Here is a 20,763-nt window from a genome sequence, read left to right as displayed (position 1 = left end):
AAGAGACCTATATACAGGGTAAATGTACACTTGAGCATTTGAGGTGTGTGTGTGTGTGTCACAGGAAGTTGGAGGCACCTTAATTGGGGAGGATGGGCTCATGGTAATGAGTGGAATAAGTGGAATGGTATCAAACATGGTTTCTACACCACACTGGCACCACACTCCCAGAGCCCTCACTTCCTCCCTGTAGGCTGTCTCGTCATTCTTGGTAATTAGGCCTACTACTGTTGTGTCGTCTGCAAACTTGATTATTGAGTTGGAAGCGTACGTGGCCACGCAGTCATGGTTGAGCAGGGAGTACAGGAGGAACAGGGAGTACAGGAGGGGGCTGAGCACGCACCCTTGTGGGGCCCCTGTGTTGAGGATCAGCGAATAAGTGTTGTTTCCTACCTTCACCACCTGGGGGCGACCCGCCAGGAAGTCCAGGACCCAGTTGCACAGGACAGGGTTCAGACCCAGGGCCTCGAGCTTGATGATGAGCTTGGATGGTACTATGGTGTTGAATGCTGAGCTATAGTCAATGAACAGCATTCTTACATAGGTATGCCTCTTGTCCAGATGGGATAGGGCAGTGTGGTGGCGATTGCATTTTCTGTGGATCTATTGGGGCGGTAAGCAAATTTAAGAGGGTCTAGGGTGGCAGGTAAGGTGGAGATGATATGATCCTTGACTAGTCTCTCAAAGCACATCATGATGAGAGAGGTGAGTGCTACGGAGTGATAGTCATTTAGTTCAGTTACCTTTGCTTTCCTAGGTACAGGGACAATGGTGGCCATCTAGAAGTATGTGGGGACAACAGACTGGGATAGGGAGAGATTGAATATATCAAATCAAAAATCAAATCAAATTTATTTATATAGCCCTTCGTATATCAGCTGAAATCTCAAAGTGCTGTACAGAAACCCAGCCTAAAACCCCAAACAGCAAGCAATGCATGTGAAAGAGGCACGGTGGCTAGGAAAAACTCCCTAGGAAAAACTCCCTAGAAAGGCCAAAAACCTAGGAAGAAACCTAGAGAGGAACCAGGCTATGAGGGGTGGCCAGTCCTCTTCTGGCTCTGCCGGGTGGATATTATAACAGAACATGGTCAAGATGTTAAAATGTTCATAAATGACCAGCATGGTCAAATAATAATAATCATTGTAGTTGTCGAGGGTGCAACAAGCACGTCCGGTGAACAGGTCAGGGTTCCGTAGCCGCAGGCAGAACAGTTGAAACTGGAGCAGCAGCATGGCCAGGTGGACTGGGGACAGCAAGGAGTCATCATGCCAGGTAGTCCCGAGGCATGGTCCTAGGGCTCAGGTCCTCCGAGAGAAAGAGAGAATTAGAGAGAGCATATTTAAATTCACACAGGACACCGGATAAGACAAGAGAATACTCCAGATGAAACAGACTGACCCTAGCCCCCCGGCACATAAACTACTGCAGCATAAATACTGGAGGCTGAGACAGGAGGGATCAGAAGACACTGTGGCCCCATCCGATGATACCCCGGGACAGGGCCAAACAGGCAGGGTATAACCCCACCCACTTTGCCAAAGCACAGCCCCCACACCACTAGAGGGATGTCTACAACCACCAACTTACCGTCCGAAGACAAGGCCGAGTATAGCCCACAAAAATCTCCGCCATGGCACTATATCTGTGAACACACCAGCCAGCTGGTCTGCGCATGCGCTGAAGACGTGGCTTGGGATGCCATCTGGGCCGGCAGCCTTGTGAGGGTTAACATGCTTAAATGTCTTACTCACGTTGGCCACGGAGAAGGAGAGCCCTGTATTATCCTCAAAGCGAGTGAAGGTGTTCAGCCTGTCTGTGTGTGTGTTGCTGTATTACTATATGGCAGGAAGTGAAATATATCTTAGCTCCAGAAACCTGTCATATGTGGATGAGATGAACCCAAAACCTCAGTACAGAACAATACTAAATACTCTACTGGAGTTTCCCAAGGCTTCAGTGTCCTCAAGTTTGAAATATCAAACTTCAAATATGTTAGTCAACAATTTATTTAGCTGGAGCTGAGGAAACCAAGAGTGCACTACATAGAACTTATAGATGATTTGAATGATCCAATTATAGTGGCACTTTAACCAGATTTCCATCCACAGTTTTAATGCGAGTAAAGTCATACCCTATAAAAGAAAATCACGACAACTATGATGGAAACAGGACATTTCAGTACAATTGTATAAATGTCGACAGATCGTTTGTTTGTTCGACATGGTGTGATCGTTTTGTGTCGGTAAAGTTAATTATGTGAGAAATGCACAAATATTGATCTAATAACCATCATATTGAAGTAAACTAGGAGTCACGCGATGATATGGTATATGGCCCTCCCACTACGACTCGGGAAACCATGCAGTTTATTAGGCTACATGTGAAAATGATAAACTTCACAAGGAGGTGAAAGTACATGGTGATGAGCTTGATGCTCCTTTCCAATAAATACTGAGGGTCTTATTCTAGTGACATGATGATGATTGATGCTTGACTGCCGTTTGACTGTAGACTAGCCTACCCACACTGTATCTGCTAGCTGTTGGCTAGAGTGCATGCGCCAAGACCAAAGTAGGCACATTTGCTATTTAACAGTTTTTGTGACAAAATAGTTAAAAATGCAATGGGAAACACATTGAACTTTAGATTTTTATTCGGTACATGAAAACTTAAGCCAAAAAGTACATTTTGTGTGTACTACGTTATCACGCTCTGATTTTTATCTGCGTCAAGTACATTTGGTGGGAACACACCACTGATGTGAAAATTAGCATATTTTCTTCATGCATATTTTTGAATATTCACATGAAAATCTTTTGCTAATTGGATGGAAAGCTAGCTAATGACTGAAAACCAGCAGACTGCTGCCTCAGAGGTGTGTACAGTAGCAGAACAACAACGGAGCCACATGGCACATTATCGTTTTTTTCAATTGCTAACAAGCATCGGTCAATACTGAAGTCACTTTTTCAAAACTCTTCACACGGTCTGCGTTACCAACATGCATTTTGGCCAAACAGTTAATCTCACCTCCAAAACTCAGTCAAACCACTTCATTCATGTCCATAAATAAGCTTGTTCGACCTCAACACTTTCAACAATTCTCACTCAGAAAGCATACATTGTCACTCATAACACACTGACCTAAAAAACATTAACAACAGGGAGCAATACATAAACAATGAACTTTCTCTTTGAAATTTGAATGATTTTTTCACATAAACCAGTATTTCATTATAGAATAAGAATAACACCTTTTCTTTATTGACTGTACTAAAGTATACAGTTGAAGTCGGAAGTTTACATACACCTTAGCCAAATACATTTAAACTCAGTTTTTCACAATTCCTGACATTTAATCCTAGTAAAAATTCCCTATCTTAGGTCAATTAGGATCACCACTTTATTTTAAGAATGTGAAATGTCAGAATAATAGTAGAGAGAATTATTTATTTCAGCTTTTATTTCTTTCATTACATTCCCAGTGGGTCAGAAGTTTACATACACTCAATTAGTATTTGGTAGCATTGCCTTTAAATTGTTTAACTTGGGTCAAACATTTCGGGTGGCCTTCCACAAGCTTCCCACAATAAGTTGGGTGAATTTTCTATAGGATTGAGGTCAGGGCTTTGTGATGGCCACTCCAATACCTTGACTTTGTTGCCATTTTTCCAAAACTTTGAAAGTATGCTTGGGGTCAATGTCTATTTGGAAGACCCATTTGCGACCAAGCTTTAACTTCCTGACTGATATCTTGAGATATTGCTTCAATATATCCACATAATTTTACTCCTCATGATGCCACCTATTTTGTGAAGTGCACCAGTCCCTCCTGCAGCAAAGCACCCCCACAACATGATGCTGCCACCCCCGTTCTTCACGGTTGGGATGGTGTTCTTTGGCTTGCAAGCTTCCCCCTTTTTCCTCCGAACATAACAATGGTCACTATGGCCAAACAGTTCTATTTTTGTTTCATCAGACCAGAGGACATTTCTCCAAAAAGTACGATCTTTGTCCACATGTGCAGTTGCAAACCCGTAGTCTGGCTTTTTTATGGCGGTTTTGGAGCAGTGGCTTCTTCCTTGCTGAGCAGCCTTCTATGTTATGTCAATATATAGGACTCATTTTACTGTGGATATAGATACTTTTGTACCTGTTTCCTCCAGCATCTTCACAAGGTCCTTTGCTGTTGTTCTGGGATTGATTTGCACTTTTCGCACCAAAGTACGTTAATCTCTAGGAGACAGAACGCGTCTCCTTCCTGAGCGGTATGACGGCTGCGTGGTCCCATGGTGTTTATACTTGCTTACTATTGTTTGTACAGATGAACGTGGTACCTTCAGGCGTTTGTAAATTGCTTCCAAGGATGAACCAGACTTGTGGTCTACAATTTTTGTTCTGAGGTCTTGGCTGATTTCTTTAGATTTTCCCATGATGTCAAGCAAAGAGGCAGGGAGTTTGAAGGTAGGCCTTGAAATACATCCACAGGTACACCTCCAATTGACTCAAATGATGTCAAATAGCCTATCAGAAGCTTCTAAAGCCATGACATCATTTTCTTGTATTTTCCAAGCTGTTTAAAGGCACAGTCAACTTAGTGTATGTAAACTTCTGACCCACTGGAATTGTGATACAGTGAATTATAAGTGAAATAATATGTAAACAATTTTTGAAAAAATGACTTGTGTCATGCATAAAGTAGATGTCCTAACCGACTTGCCAAAACTATAGTTTGTTAACAAGAAATTTGTGGTGGTTGAAAAACGAGTTTTAATGACTCCAACCTAATGGATGTGAACTTCCGACTTCAACTGTATGTAACAAGAATGAAACACAAATGCAGCAATTTGCTTCAATAGCCTTTATTTTTTCTATAGCTTTGAATATAGTAATTTACTTGTGAAAAGTAAAACGTTTAAACAAAAAACAAATTCCTGAAATTCCAGGGCTGCAATAATAATTACACAAAAAACCATCAACATGTATAATCACTCATACTGTACAGTACTGTGGGGGTTCTAGTTATCCCTCTCTCCTGCATTTAACCACAAGTTCTCAACATCACATCTCATGTCTTCTCTGGAGATTTATCTTGGAAAGTATCTTCTTGAATGTCTAATCCAACCCTGGCAATCTTCAGGAGAAGTGTCTCCTCACCCCGCATCCAGTAAGGACATCTGGTCATGTGGATGGTGGTCACCTTCCACCTCCACGCAGAGAAAAACTCCTCTATGGGGTTTAGGATGGGGAAGTATGGAGGCAGGAATACTACTGACATCCTGGGATGTGCAGCAAACCAGTCTGACTGCAGCAGAGTGTTGGAATGCCACATTATCCCACACAACAATGAAGGTAGGGGAGTTTCTTGCCCCTCTCTCCTCTGCTGGCACAAGTCGATTATGCAGGTCATCCAGAAAAGAAATGAGCCTCTCTGTATTGCAGGGGCCAATGAGTGGTTTGTGTAACAGCAAACCATCATTGGACAGTGCTGCACACATTGTGATGTTAGCTCCTCTCTGACCTGGGACATCCACGGTTGCTCTCTGTCCAATCACATTTCTTGAATCCAGCTTCATCCACAAAGATGAATGTATGTGCAGTTTGCCTGGCTTCCATCTCCATCACTCTCTAAAATACAGTAAATCCACAATTTTACAGTACTTTACATTATGCATAGCTGAGTATGTACCCTGTTTGGTTATTGAACAGACATCTTACCTGGACATATTGATACTGGAGTTCTTTCACACGTTCACCGTTTCTCTCAGAGGGTAGAGTGTACAACTGCTTCATCCTTAGTTTCTCTAGGACTCTGGTAATTGTCTTTGTGCTGACCGTATTCACATTCCCAGAAGTGATTGTCTGCCAGCACTCTGTCCCAAATTTCCTGCAGTTTTATTGTATTGTTTCCAATTACCATGTCAACAATGGCAATTTCCTTCGCATCTGATACTATTCTGCCTCTCCCTCCTGAGGGAGGCAACCTTTGGTTCCTACTGAAAAACACAAAACAAGCAATATATTTCAAAATGTCAGTACATGTAAAAATGTGAACATACTGTATTGTACTGCAATAATAGTTCAATTACATTGAAGGATGCACATCTCACCTGTTGTTTTGGCGGAAAATTTGTACTATTGATGCAACTGTTGAACGCTGCAGATTTGGTTGCAGCCTTAAACTAGCCTCTATCAAAGAGAGACCATGGTTTACAACATGGTCAATAATTGTGGCCCTCATCTCATCAGAGACCACTGCTCTTGGTCTTCCTCTCTTTTGTCCTCCACGCATTCTCCCTCTCCCTGCCACTCTTCTTGCCCCACCAACCTGTCTTCCTTGATCCATGTTTCCATACTAAATCATTCTGAAGCTGTCCTCTTTTGTCTGTTTGATAATGAGATTAAAAACAGGACACTTGGGTAGGCTTTCAGCTGAAATTGCAATCAGCTGTGCTTGGAATGATTAAATATTCTGCTGAGATTTTCTATATGTTTCAATCTGGTTACTGCAGAAATGCACGACATTTGCCATCATTCTGTTTTGAATGTGTTTTTAGCAGTTTTGGAAACAGTGTGTTAGCATTTGAAAACATGCTGCAAATATATAGTTTTGCAGGTGGTGGAGTATGAACGAGAAAAGAGTTCAGGGATTTCAGAGAATGTGGTCATTGAATGCATTTTGTGTGAAAGCAATGAAAAATGATTCACAGTTTGGTCCACATACACTTCTGTTTCTCTGACTGTGTGAAGAGTTTTGACAATGTAACTTCAGTTTTGACCAATGCATGTTAGCAATTGAAAAAAACGGTAATAACAACATGGCACATGAATATGTCCCACCGCCACCCCAGGTCCCCAAGCTGCTGTCTATGGAGCCTAGGAAAGGCTCTCGTTCAGGGGGAACCAGGGTGACCATCAGGGGGGAGCACCTGGACACTGGCTCTCAGGTCAGAGTCAAGGTCAACGGCACCCAGGACTGCATCATACTCACGTGAGTCTTACTGTGTGAATTATTAAATCGTCTTCACTGTTGGACTTGTATGTTGTTGTGCTGAATCTGTAGGCTTTGTGTTATTCTAAAGGAGACAGTCCAGTTGAGTTGTTTGATTATATCGTGCGTGAGGTATTGTTATTTTTTTCAGCTGCTGCATTTGTTGTCTGTTTAGAGGCTGTGTTTTGGTTCTTGGCTGTATTTGTTATGGAAACTGTCTTGGTGTGTGGTTTTATTATGCTGATTGTGTGGTATTATTGTGTCCTTGTGCATCTCTCTCTCTGTGCGTGTGTGTGTGCGTGTGCGTGTGCGTGCGTGTGTGTGTGTGTGTGTGTGTGCGTGCTCCAGGCTAACCAAAGACACCATCGAGTGCACCATACCTGCGGCCCTGCACACACACACTGAGGCGGTGTCGGTGTGTGTGGAGTTTGAGGATATTCCTTGTCAGAGCTCTGAGCTTCTCACCCAGTACATCTATGAGAAAAACCCCACCATCAGCTACATCAAACCCAGGAAGAGCTACCTCAGGTTCACACACACACATACAGTACATACATACACACACACACACACACACACACACACACACACACACATACAGACGCACACACAGACACACACACGCTGTTCCATTGATAAATCTAACATTCCATAGTTTCCATTTATCCAGTGTTTCATAGATAAACCAGTGTTATATTGACAAATGAGAGTATGAAATCATGTAGAAAATATTATTGCATTAATTATTCAGCTCTTGTAGTTCCATTACACCACACAATCTCTCTTGGAGGGTTTCTCTGGAATCCGACCACAGAGATGACATGCTGAGTTAATGTCTTCCTGGTGCTTTGTGGCTTTTCCAGGCCTGTTTCTGTGTGTGTGTGTGTGTGTGTGTGTGTGTGTGTTGGTTTTAAATGACACCTCATGTGTGAGACAGGCCCCTGAGAGAGAGCACAATGAGTCTGATTGGGATGTGTGCTGGCACTGACTGTGTGGTTGTGTGTGCTCTCTGTCTCTAACCAGAGTGGTTGTCTGTGTTCCCTATTTCTGACCATATGTGTTTGCGTGTAGTTGTGTGTGCTCTGACCATAAGTTGTTGTGTGTTCCAGTGGCGGTCGGACCATCACAGTGACGGGGCAAGGTTTTGACCTGGTGCAGAGCGTCACTATGGAGGTGCTGGGCATCGGACAGGATGTGAGTCACAACAGGGAACCTATCTGGTTGAATGAAGTATCTAACATCTTAGAAGAAGCTGAAAAACGGATGTGAATTAATGGAATGGACTCCTGCACAGTATGTACACTTCTAGGCCATAAAGGTTTCTTTCTCATCCTCATTGTCTTTCCTCAGGCCTGTAAAGTGTGGTCTCCCTCCATGATCACATGCTCCTCCCCCGCCTCCAGCCAATCCCAGCAGGCCACGGTAGAGTTCTTGCTGAATGGAGTTCTCTACATGGGAGATGGCCCCGCCTTTGACGGCCCAGACCAGGAAGAAGAGGAGGAGCCTCACGGAGGTCACTTCCTGTTGGAGTATGTGGAAGATCCTCAGTTCTTTACCGCCAACAAAGAGAAGCTGATCAAACACCACCCTGGAGAACCACTCACACTCATCATCAATGTGAGTGACAGCCCAGCGCACCAATGGGAGAGGGTGGAGCAGGATGAGAAGTAAAAAGCCCATTGACCAGGGAGATTAGTAGACTTGCTCCAGGAACTGTCCATTCCTGTCAATCTGGATGCACTCTGAGAATAGTAGAAAGACATGTCTCAATGGCTTTGTATTCATACTCTCTTTAAACAGATCAAAGACTGTGTAGCTCTGAATCCTGGCTTGTATTTGTTTAAGACTTGGCTGTTCCTCAGAGATGGAAGTACAGGACAAGAACACCACCTCTAAGCAGAGAACCCAGTCAGCCATGTTTGTGTGGGATCCTGTCTGTATTATAGCTGACTTATGCTACTGCCACATAAACTACTGCCTCATATATGAGGGAGGGTTGAGGGTTGTAATGCTAACAGTTGTAAAAGCTGTAAATATACTGGTGCTGCTGATTTATACAGGCCTTGGTGCAGGAAGGGAGAGACAGACAGCTGAAGTTGCAGAGACTTGCAGAAATAGGGCTTTGAACATCGGTTGGTCTGAGTTCTCTCTCTCTGTCTCTGCCCCTGTCGCTCTCTTTCTCTCCTCTGCGTGTGTGTGTGCGCGTGTGTGCGTGCGCGTGTCAGGATGGGGCCTCCTTACAGGAATGGCTGCCTCAGCCTTGTCTACTTGGGTGAAAGAGGGGAGGGGGGTATTCAATGTTGCTTCCTGTTTTCTTTGGGAAGGTGGATTCCACTTTGGGTGGACCTAGTTTGTGGAACACTGACTCATGTGACCGTGTGTGTATGTGACTGGGCTGGACCAGGTTGAGAGAATGTTGGGTGGAGTTGAACGGGTTTGTTTGATGGGGATTGTTGTTTGGTTAGATCCTATGTGAAGGACCTCTGTTGGAATGTGGTGGGTTTTCTTTGCTTTCATCCCGTTTCGGCCCTAGGTATTCATTGTTCCGTGCGTGTGTGCATGTGCGTGTGCGTGCGTGCGTAAGGAAGTGTTTGTTGACAGAGACCCGGGGGGGGGGGGGGGGGGGGGGGGGCATCCTGCAGAGGGGACAGGACAGTACAGGGTCCTGAGGGTGTAATCACAGAGGGGAAACACACTGAGGATAAACACACAACCTCTCCTCTACTCTCCTCTCCTCTACTCTCCTCTCCTCACTCAGCCATGTCAGTCCACTGTTGTGTGTCTGTGCGTTGGGACCAGTGCTCAGAACACTGACTAAGGAGAGGCTGGTGTTGTGATGGACAGTGTCAGTCATGACAGTCAGTGTTCTCTCCATGTCTACTGTTTGATTCTTTAAGATGAACTCTCACCCAGTGTGTGAGGAGAAATATTGTGAAACAGTTTGGCACAGGGCTACTCAGTGTGACAGCTGAATGACAGGCCTGCGCACGTGTGTGTGTGTGAGTGTGAGTGTGTGAGTGTGTGTGTGCGTGCGCCCGTAGGTGCGTGTCAGCTGTGCCTATCCGAGCCAGACCATGGTGTCCCTAGTGCTCTGACTGACCGGTGGCTGTTTTTGTTTGGGTTTGGCACAGAAAGGACCGAGCGATCTGGAGCTGGCGCCAGAGGAATACTCAGTGATGATTGGCTCCTATCCCTGTGACATCAGCTTCCATAACAACCAGCTGTTCCACTGTACCATCAACGGTTCGCTGGGCTCCAGTGAGGGAGAACTGCCTGTCACAGTGAGTACAACTACATCATATTCTAAGGCTACTAATTTGGACCACTTTATTATCATGATTCTGAATCAGTGTCCAGTTTGGTTTTACGTACTGACTTAACTATGTCACCATGATTCAGCTGAGAGCAGAGAAACGAGCAGGTTGACAGGCCCCTCTTGGTCAGGGTGTAACAGTAAACCTAAAGCTGAATTCTAAGAGTTTATGTCTATTCATCTGTAATCTGTTCATCTCTTGTATGTCCAGCTCAATCACACACCCTCATATACACACGTGCAGGGGGTAACAGGCACACAAGCATGCATGCAAGCATGTATGCAAGCGTGCACATACCACACACATACCACACACACACACACACATACCACACCCTGGGTTTTCATTTAAATTCTACTGTTTCAGAAGAGACCCTGGGACAGTGGCCTTGTCCACATGTTTTGGTTTTCATTTAAATTCTACTGTTTCAGAAGAGACCCTGGGACAGTGGCCTTGTCCACATGTTTTGGTTTTCATTTAAATTCTACTGTTTCAGAAGAGACCCTGGGACAGTGGCCTTGTCCACATGTTTTGGTTTTCATTTAAATTCTACTGTTTCAGAAGAGACCCTGGGACAGTGGCCTTGTCCACATGTTTTGGTTTTCATTTCAATTCTACTGTTTCAGAAGAGACCCTGGGACAGAGGCCTTGTCCACATGTTTTGGTATTGTGTCAGAAGTCTCTTTATAATAGAAGGGCTCAGTAAAGCCACAACCAAACTCACTCTGATAAAATCCCCACCTCTTCTCTTCCTCCCTCTCTCTTTTCACTCTCTCTTGCTCCCTCCCTGCTCTCTCGTCCGTTTCCCATTTCAGTCTGTTTTGAGAGGGTTTATTAGGGAGAAACAGCAATCAACATTTTACCTTTGATCTGAGTTAGAATGGCCATGTCTGACTGTCTATCAGTCTGTTAGTCTGTCCCTCAAAGATGGTCAGTGAGGCATGAGTCACGGAGGGAGGGAGGGAGGGGGGGAGGGAGGGGGTGGAGGAAAAACACTCTCTTTCTCTCTCTCTCAGGATGTCCATAAATAAACACATGCAATTAGCAGACAAACACAGAGGGCAGGGGTCAAACAAGATGTCATAACACTAACGGGTGGGCTGCCCCCATCTCTCCTGAGAATGTGTGTGTGTGTATTTATATTTGTGTTATTTGTGTGCTAGGTCCCCCCAGTTTAAAGGGTATGCAAATGATTATCTTTGGGGCATTAAAACAACCTTTTTGATTTATTCAGTGACTTTTCAGCAGCATACCGCTACCTATTTTTACCTCTATTTCCCTTGGCTCAGAAGTGAAGCTGAGCCTCTGTATGGGGGAGCTGTAGGGGCTTTCTGTACCCCAACGAAGCAGGAACACGGAACAATGGCATTTCTTTCCACCACACCAGTTCGACTCTTTTTTCCTTTGTTTTTATGGTTTGGACAAATAAACAGTCAGACCAGAGAGAGACCATACAGAGAGACAGACCACTAGTTCCCCTCCTCAGTCTAGTAACAAAAGGTTATGGGGATGTAGGACCAAGAGGTAGACAAACTGAATTTCGACAGCAAGGTTGAGATAGAAAATTGGGTTAGTCAGTGAAAGGAACTGAGTTGCAGACGTGTTTTAGATAACAGGGTATGAATATTGGACAGAGGCTGAGAGTCCATATTGGCCAACCAGAAAGCAGAAGTGAAAGTCAACCCTTCAGTCACATGTGGGTCACCCTGAAGTGGTTGACTCATACCATCACACACACTCCAGTGTGTGTGTGTGTGCGTGTGTGTGTGTGTTAGTCTAAATGTTTATTTGTCTGATTGTGTGTCAATGTGAGACTGTGTGCATTTCTATTCTCTCTTTCAAAGACCTCAGAGTCTGTTACAGACCTGCTAAACACTGTTCTGTCCCCACTTCCCTATTTCCTCTCTCCTCATCCCTCCATCTTCCCTCCTCTCTCTCCCATCCCTTGCCCTCTCTAGGTGCGGGTGGGTAACTTCCAGAGGATCATAGCCAAGGTGCAGCTGGGAGGTAGTGAGCTGGCCATTGTGGTGTCCATCGTGGTGTGCTGCGTGCTGCTGCTGCTGTGCACTGTGGGTAAGTGTTTGGTCCACCGGGGGTGATGGATGTTTGGCTGCCTTGGCGACGGATGCTCCAGATGTCAGGGAGATAAAAGGATCTTCAGGGTCAGGGTCTCCCCCTGTCTACACAGCACAAAGACACCACTGTTCCCTGTGTGTGTGTGTGTGTCTGTGTGTGTGTGTCTGTGTGTATTCTCATGTGGTTGTATGTCTGTGTGTGTCTGTTTTTTTATGTGTGTCTGGGTGTGTGTGTGTCTCCAACAAGTGTGTGTTTTCATTTCTTTCCAGAAGCTGTGTATGTATGGAGCTTTTACAAATGGAGTATGTCCTGATTCATTACAACATGTCAACCTGTGATAACAGGATATGGCTTCAAAGACATTAATTTAATGAGTCTTATGTCTTCTCTCTGTTTCTCTCCCTCATACTTTCCCTCATTCCCCTTTTCTCTCTTTCTCTGTCTCTCTCTCTCTCTCGCTCTCTCTTGCTCATTCTCTCTCTCTCTTTCCTTCTCTTTCCTTCTCTCTCTTTCTCTCTTTCTCTCTCTTTCTTTCTCTCTCTTTCTCTCTCAGCTCTAGTGGTGTACTGTACTAAGAGCCGGAGGGCGGAGCGCTACTGGCAGAAGACTCTGCTGCAGATGGAGGAGATGGAGTCCCAGATCAGAGATGAGATCCGCAAAGGTGCAGTACCACACACACACACACTCACTCACTCACACATGCACACACACACATACATGCACGCACGCACGTACATACGCATGCACACACACACGCTCACATGCACTTGTACTGAGTTGAAAAGGCAGGAGTGTGTGATCCGTAATGCTACCAGCAGGTCTCCATGTTATTAGAGCTCCGTTGAATTCTTTCTCATGTTCTCTGATGTTCCTGGGGCTAGGGCTGTGGCGGTCATGAAAGTTTGTCAGCCGGAGATTGTCAAGCAAATAACTGCCGGTCTCACGGTAATTAACATAAACACATTTAGCATCTCTTGGCTTCCACGCACAGCCTACAAGCCCTGATGCTGACCTTGGAACATTTTTAAAAAGTCTATTAAATCCATGTAATACAGCCTACACCTTCACAATAAATCCATTACTTATTTTAGACAGGTCTAAAGAAGCATGATATGAAGGAAATGTAGTCTATTTCAGAAGAACAGAATAACAGAATAGCATACTCTGAGTTGTCCTTATATTAGGTCCTGATCTGGCTATGCCATATGGCTGTGGAACACACTAGTTCATTTAGCATACAAGATTTGCTAAGAATTCCGTTGCATAATTTTATATTATTTCATAGTATGAAGAATGCAATTGAACATAGCTGAATAAAATAGAAAGGATATTTTCTCCAAATGATTTCCAAGGGAGTGCGCACATGTGGCTATTCTGTGTTGAGTGATTAACAAAAAAACAGGTCCTCCTATATGCATAATTTAAAATGATTTATGCAATTTTAGTTGTGATACAAACATTGAGCTATATGTTTTGAATTTTAAAACATTTTTGGCCTGCATGATGCAACTCTAATGATGATTTGAAAAAAAGTAGCATGAAAGGCATGAGGTCTGCTTTGTTTCGTGCGCAGGCAGCACACACTTCATCAGTCTCTCATTCACAATTTGAAAAGCACTTGATAATATTCTCATCAGGCCTCAAATTTCCCTGTGGCATCCCCCTTAATGGCCCCTAAAAATCTATTCCTTTTGCGGCCAGCCGTTGTGCCTTTGGGCTGAATATAATAGTTATAATTCCCTTCTTCCGACTGCCAGTTGCCGTGCTCTTAAGCACCTCTCACTCACATGGCTCTCTCAGATATCTAAATTCTTATTAGCTAATGCCCGTCATGTGATCAGGTCCTTCTCACAGGCATCTCAGCTCCGAAGTAGGCTTAGAGTGAAGACAGACACATCTGGGACGCAACTGCGCGCGTCCTTCTTATCGAATTCTGTGGCGCATATTGAAAATGTTAGAAGAACTGTCCACGTTTACTTTCGTCAGCCAACAAGATGAGTAGGCCTAACGAACAGCAAAAGCACTAGCCTATGTCAATCTAATATCCCCCATTGTACAAAAGTCGACCTGTCCTATTCTGTCCGAGAAAGAAATATTCCAAACATAGTCTGGGAGAGTTGTGGGATGCGATAGCTCCCAAATTAATACAAGCACTAGCATAAAAAAAAAATTAAGCGGAGAGGAGAGGAGAAACGAGAGGAGGGAGGAGAGGAGAAATGAGGAGGGAGGAGAGGAGAAATGAGGAGGGAGGAGAGGGGGGAGGGGGAGAGGAGAAACGAGAGGAGGGAGGAGAGGGGGGAGAGAAGAGGAGGGGGAGGGGGAGAGGAGAGGGGAAACGAGAGGAGGGAGGAGGGGGGAGAGAAGAGAGGGTGAGGAGAGAAGGGAGGAGAGGAGGGAGAGGGGAGAAGAAGGGGAGAGGGGGAATGAAGGAGGGCCAGTCTGAAGGCCACAGAATGTCTGAGCATAGATAAATAGGGATGAATAGAGAAAGAGAAATGGAGGGAGAGAGGAAAGGAGGGAGGAAGATGGCCATGAGTCAGGGATGTGTCTGTGGAGAGATGGGGAGGTTTGTTGGAGAACACAGACAGCTGTGTGGGTGAGACCAGGGTAAGTGTGTAAGGGGTGAGGGATGGGTTTGGGAAGGGCAGAACAGGAGGGAGGAGAGAAGGGAAGAGGGGAGAAAGGAAATTGCAACGCTAGGGTTGTGAGGTTCAATTCCCATTACAAAGAACTATAAAAAATGTATGCACTTGCTACTGTAAGTCCCTCTGGATAAGAATGTCTGCTAAATAACTAAAAAGTAAATGTAATGTACTAAGGTGGCAGTGGAGAGATTGACATATTGCAGGGACCATCCATCTAGATGAATGTGAAGAGTTTGGTATGTGTGGGAGTGATTAGGGACAGTTCGAAATTTGCTGGGGTGGGTGGTCCAAACTAGAGGAGGGTTGTCTAACTTGTTTTTTTGCTTTGGGGAGGGTTGTGTGTTTTTTTATTGGGCACAGGGGAGGGTAGTGCGTCTTTTCCCTGGTTTACATTCGCTCTTTTGCAGGTTTTACTATATAATTTATTCCTTCCTTGTAACGCTGGGATTTGGGAAGCAAGTTCAGGGAGTGTATTTAATCCCTGTGCGGCCTCCGTCCCGTATGCGTATATCGTTTTATAGATACACCTCTCCTGAATCGAACCACGTTGTCCGATTTCAAAAAGGCTTTACAGCAAAAGCAAAACATTAGATTATGTTAGAGGAGTATATATAAAAGTAGCCACATAGCCATTTTCCGACCAACCACATGCATCACAAATAACCAAAAAACAGCTAAATGCAGCACTAACCTTTGACAATCTTCATCAGATGACACACCTAGGACATCATGTTACACAATACATGCATTCTTTTGTTCGATAAAGTTCATATTTATATATAAAAACTGCATTTTACATCAGTGCGTAACGTTGATTAACTATTTTCCCTCAAATGCATCCGATGAAACAGCGCTACAATTTACTAAATTACTATTCGAAAACATTTTTAAAATGTAATATTGTCATTCTAAGATTTATAGATGAATATCTCTTGAAAGCACCTGTAATGCCAGATTTAAAAATAACTTTACTGGGTAATCACACTTTGCAATAAAAGGGGATGCGATACTCAGAACAATAGGCTAGCAATACTGGTCAGCGCCATCTTGGAACAATCGCATATCAAATCTAGTCTTGTATACTATTGTCAATAATCCCTTACCTTTGATTATCTTCATCCTTAGGCACTTCCAGGAATCCCAGGTCCACAACAAATGTATTTTCGTTCGAAAAAGTTCATCCTTTATGTTCCATTAGCTTGTTGTTGTTAGCGCTGCACCAAAAGTTCCGACGTGCGCGGGGCTACTCTTTCAACAAAATGCATTTTTTTCTTATTTAGGTTCGTTCAAACATGTCAAACGTTGTATAACATAAATCTTTAGGGCGTTTTTCAACTAGAGCTCTAATAAGATTCGAGGGGGACGATTGCATTGTGTTTCAAAACGTTTCGAAAGGGGAGGGTAGCTAGGGGCGCCGGCGTCATAATTGTGATGGCCCTCTCCGTGTGACCACGTTCCACAGCGTGTCATTCTGTCAGTTTTCACAGTAGAAGGCTCAAATCACTTTGTAAAGACTGGGGACATCTAGTGGAAGCAATAGGAAGTGCTCAATGAACCATATCACGGTGTGATTAATAGGCAACGTGATGAAGTTGAGTCCGCAATTCAACAGTTTTAGAAACTTTAGGGTGTTTTCTATCCACAAGTATTAATTATATGCATATCCTAGCTTCTGAGTTTGAGTAGTAGGCCGTTTAAAATGGCCACGAATTTTTTTCAAAATGCGCTGTGGCGCCCCCTATCCTAGGCAACCGTCAAGAGGTTAATAACTAAATGAACATAAAACAAAACAAGAAACAAGGGTAAATACAGACATTTATTATTCTTTTTATTTTTGTTGTTACTTTTACCCCTTTTCCTCCACAATTTCGCGGTATCCAATTGGTAGTTAGTCTTGTCTCATCGCTGCAACACCATTACGGACTCGGGAGAGGCGAAGGTCGAGAGCCGTGCATCCTCCAAAACACAACCCCGCCAAGACGCACTGCTTCTTGACACACTACTCGCTTAACCTTGAAGCCAGCCACACCAATGTGTCGGAGGAAACACCGTGCACCTGTCGACCGTGTCAGCGTGCACTGCGCCCGTACAGACATGAACACTGGAACAGAAACAATAACGCCTGGGGAAGGAACCAATCAGGAAGGTGAGTCCAGGTGAGTCTGATGAGGCGCTGGTGTGCGTAATGATGGTCACAGGTGTGCGTAATAATGAGCAGCCTGGTGACCTAGAGCGCCGGAGAGGGAGTATAGGCGACAATCCTAGCAAATTGTCCTCATCTGCTTGCATGCGCCTCCCCTATATCAAGATGTTTTGGTACTTCCCTTATGCACTACGCTTTTCCACATGCTAACGTTTACTATACCACAGTACAATATAGTCCACCAGTCTAACTGTCTATCCTGCCCTCTATCCACCATTCATAGTGAATAGTGGTAGGTGGATCATTGGTGACCGACCGCCTTGATTCAGTCTTAAGTAGCAACATTTGAAATTGTGTTTTTTACATTGGACAAAAGCAGAGGCACAGAGTTACAAAATGGTATATCATACACTGCATTTGAGGAACAATGGAAAAGTAATTCTGCTTTGAAAGTTGAAAAACTTGTAACCTGACTTTTGAGAAAATTACCTTTGGTACCTACTGGAGAGATCTTCTTTGTCTGCACCCATTCAGCATAATTTACACCCTCTTAAGCTTTAGCCCCACTGATCTCTTTAAGGGTTGACCTGAGCGTTCTGTCCTAACAACAGCAGTCAAGAACCCAAGCTAACTGATTAACTTTGGCTAGCTTGCTAGTTACTTCCAGACACAAATGAGAGAACAGCTCACTGACTATTTTACTCACCCTAGCAGAGCTGGTTAGACAATTTTTATGTTATCCAGAGTGACTGCAACTGTGCTGCTGGCAACAATTTATGCTTTTTTGCCAATGTTTACTGACACCAGACATATTCAACGGGTGTTGAGCGTTCGTTATTCTGCGCTCTGGCAGACTCAAACGAGAGGGCTCTGAAATCAGAGTAGATAGCCATTTACCAGCTACGTCTATCAACAGTTGTCACAGTGACATTCTATTGAAATGGTTACTTGCATAGTGGAGTCTTTTGCAAGCTAGGTAAACAATGAACAATAATCCCAACTCAGGATGTTACTATCCTGCATGAATCTGCAGGTAGCTAACCAACCAGGTTGAATGTTAGCTAGCTAACATTAGGCTATAACTAGCAAAGCAAATGGCACTGAGATACGAATAATAAGATCATACATGTAATGTTAGCTAGCGAGCCAGCCAGCTAATGTTAGCTAGCTGGTTAACAATACACTTTAACTTGAAATGGAAACAACTTTCTGTCAAAATTAGAAACGTGTAATATCTGAATATGTAGCTAGCTAGACTATCTTACCCGTATACATCATGGATGGACGCTACTCCCAGTCACGGATGCCATGGTTGCCCTTAGTTTGAAGATGTAATCCGGAGACAGGGGTTTTCTCCATCTCCTTAGCTATCATACTCTAATTAAACTGATTTCAAAACTTGGTCCTCCAGAAAGTGGAGAGCAACACTTATGCAGTTCTACTATGCGATATATATATTTTTTAAAAGACGCGTTAGACAGGATTACCTACACATACTGACCAGTTCAAATAGACAGACTCGTGCTATATGGCAGACCAATTCGAACCCATCTCTTGGCATGTCCAGCCCACTCATTATCTCAGATAATCATGGCTAGCGGGAAGGTTGCTGACTTTTTCTCTGGCTAAACCAACTAAGCTCGTAATTTAACAATTTTATTTGTATTTACAGTTGGCATACAAGTTTGTTATTAAGAAACATGAAAGTTCACATGTTCCAGAATGCATTTCTGCCAAAAAACACATTAAAAAAAGTTTACGTTCAAATAGCTCTCTTGTGAAGTAGTGACACACGACATATGCCTAGTTTCCTGAAACGAGTCACATTTGTCCAGATCTGCAATAGGCTAACTAGCAATCATACCACATATAAAAGCATTCAAATCTGCATACATTTTCAATATGAATCCACAAGAATCCAAAAATTCTGATCGATCCAGACAGAGAGCAAGAGAGACGCGGTTAGCATACCATTTGAAGTATTTTATTAGGCCTACAGTGGCTTGCAAAAGTATTCACCCCCCCCCCCCCCCTTAGACATTTTCCTATTTTGTTGCCTTACAACCTGGAATTAAAATGGATTTTGGGGGGGTTTGTATCATTTGATTTACACAATATGCCTACCACTTTGAAGATGCAAAATATTTTTTGTGAAATAAACAACAAATAAGACAAAAACACAAAACTTGAGCGTGCATGACTATTCACCCCCTCAAAGTTAATACTTTGTAGCGCCACCTTTTACAGCAATTACAGCTGCAAGTCTCTTGGGGTATGTCTTTATAAGCTTGGCACATCTAGCCACTGGGATATTTGCCCAAGCAATATCTGCCCAAGCAATGGCTTTTTTTCTGGCCACTCTTCCGTAAAGCCCAGCTCTGTGGAGTGTACGTCTTAAAGTGGTCCTATGGACAGATACTCCAATCACCGCTGTGGAGCTTTGCAGCTCCTTCAGGGTTATCTTTGGTCTCTTTGTTGCTTCTCTGATTAATGCCCTCCTTGCCTGGTCCGTGAGTTTTGGTGGGCGGCCCTCTCTTGGCAGATTTGTTGTGGTGCGATATTCTTTCCATTTTTTAATAATGGATTTAATGGTGCTCCATGGGATGTTTAAAGTTTCAGATATTCTTTTAGAACCCAACCCTGATCTCCACAACTTTGTCCCTGACCTGTTTGGAGAGCTCCTTGGTCTTCATGGAGCCCCTTGCTTTGTGGTGTTGCAGACTCTGGGGCCTTTCAGAACAGGTGTATGTATACTGAGATCATGTGACAGATCATGTGACACTTAGATTGCCCACAGGTGGACTTTATTTAACTAATTATGTGACTTCTGGTAATTGGTTGCACCAGATCTTATTTAGGGGCTTCATAGCAAAGGGGGTGAATACATATGCACGCACCACTTTTCCATTTTTTTATATAAATAATATTTTTCATTTCACTTCACCAATTTGGGCTATTTTGTGTATGTCCATTACATGAAATCCAAATAAAAATGCATTTAAATTACAGGTTGTAATGCAACAAAATAAGAAAAACACCAAGGGGGATGAATACTTTTGCAAGGCACTAAGTCTTTAAGTCTTTACTGTGTTGTAGTGTCAACAAATTGCATATCTGTTTTCACTGGACATCAGTTTTAGAAAACTATCACAAATAAACAGCACAACATGGAAGCGTTAATTATCGCTTAGCAACGGCTATGGAGCAGAAAGTGGCGGTCTCGAAACCATTTATACATGGTTTTGGGCCTGTGTTCTGGGATGAGACTGAGAGTTGTCTTAGGTGTTCTAAACTGTATGTAACTTAATGTCCTGTGACCCTCTGGTGTCCTTCCAGGCTTTGCAGAGCTACAGACAGACATGACAGACCTGACCAAGGAGCTGAACCGCAGCCAGGGAATCCCCTTCCTGGAGTACAAACAGTTTGTCACACGCACCTTCTTCCCCAAGGTGAGTCAGTTAATCACACACACACATACCTCTTCTTCCCCCAAGGTGGGTATCACCTTACTACAACCATTAGAGAGATTTTCCGTCAGAATATTTTTTACAGTTTACATTGAAAAGGACTTCACGTGTCCATGTTATTACC

General features: G+C 43.7%; 1 protein-coding gene across 1 annotated transcript in view; it reads left to right on the top strand.

Moving 5' to 3' along the window:
• The window catches only part of plxnd1 (plexin D1), a 109,477-nt gene that overhangs the window by 64,540 nt on the left and 24,174 nt on the right, over positions 1-20,763 (top strand). The window contains exons 15-22 of the mRNA XM_029723685.1: positions 6,855-6,994; positions 7,343-7,522; positions 8,104-8,188; positions 8,345-8,611; positions 10,126-10,275; positions 12,267-12,381; positions 12,938-13,045; positions 20,509-20,621. Of these exons, the coding sequence (XP_029579545.1) occupies positions 6,855-6,994; positions 7,343-7,522; positions 8,104-8,188; positions 8,345-8,611; positions 10,126-10,275; positions 12,267-12,381; positions 12,938-13,045; positions 20,509-20,621 (1,158 nt within the window). The remainder of the gene's footprint in view (positions 1-6,854; positions 6,995-7,342; positions 7,523-8,103; positions 8,189-8,344; positions 8,612-10,125; positions 10,276-12,266; positions 12,382-12,937; positions 13,046-20,508; positions 20,622-20,763) is intronic.

This window comes from Salmo trutta, chromosome 30 (genome assembly GCF_901001165.1).
Source record: "Salmo trutta chromosome 30, fSalTru1.1, whole genome shotgun sequence".
In the NCBI taxonomy this organism is placed as follows: domain Eukaryota; kingdom Metazoa; phylum Chordata; class Actinopteri; order Salmoniformes; family Salmonidae; genus Salmo; species Salmo trutta.
Note: the sequence above shows the minus strand (reverse complement) of the source record. Positions and strands in the feature narration are given on the sequence as shown.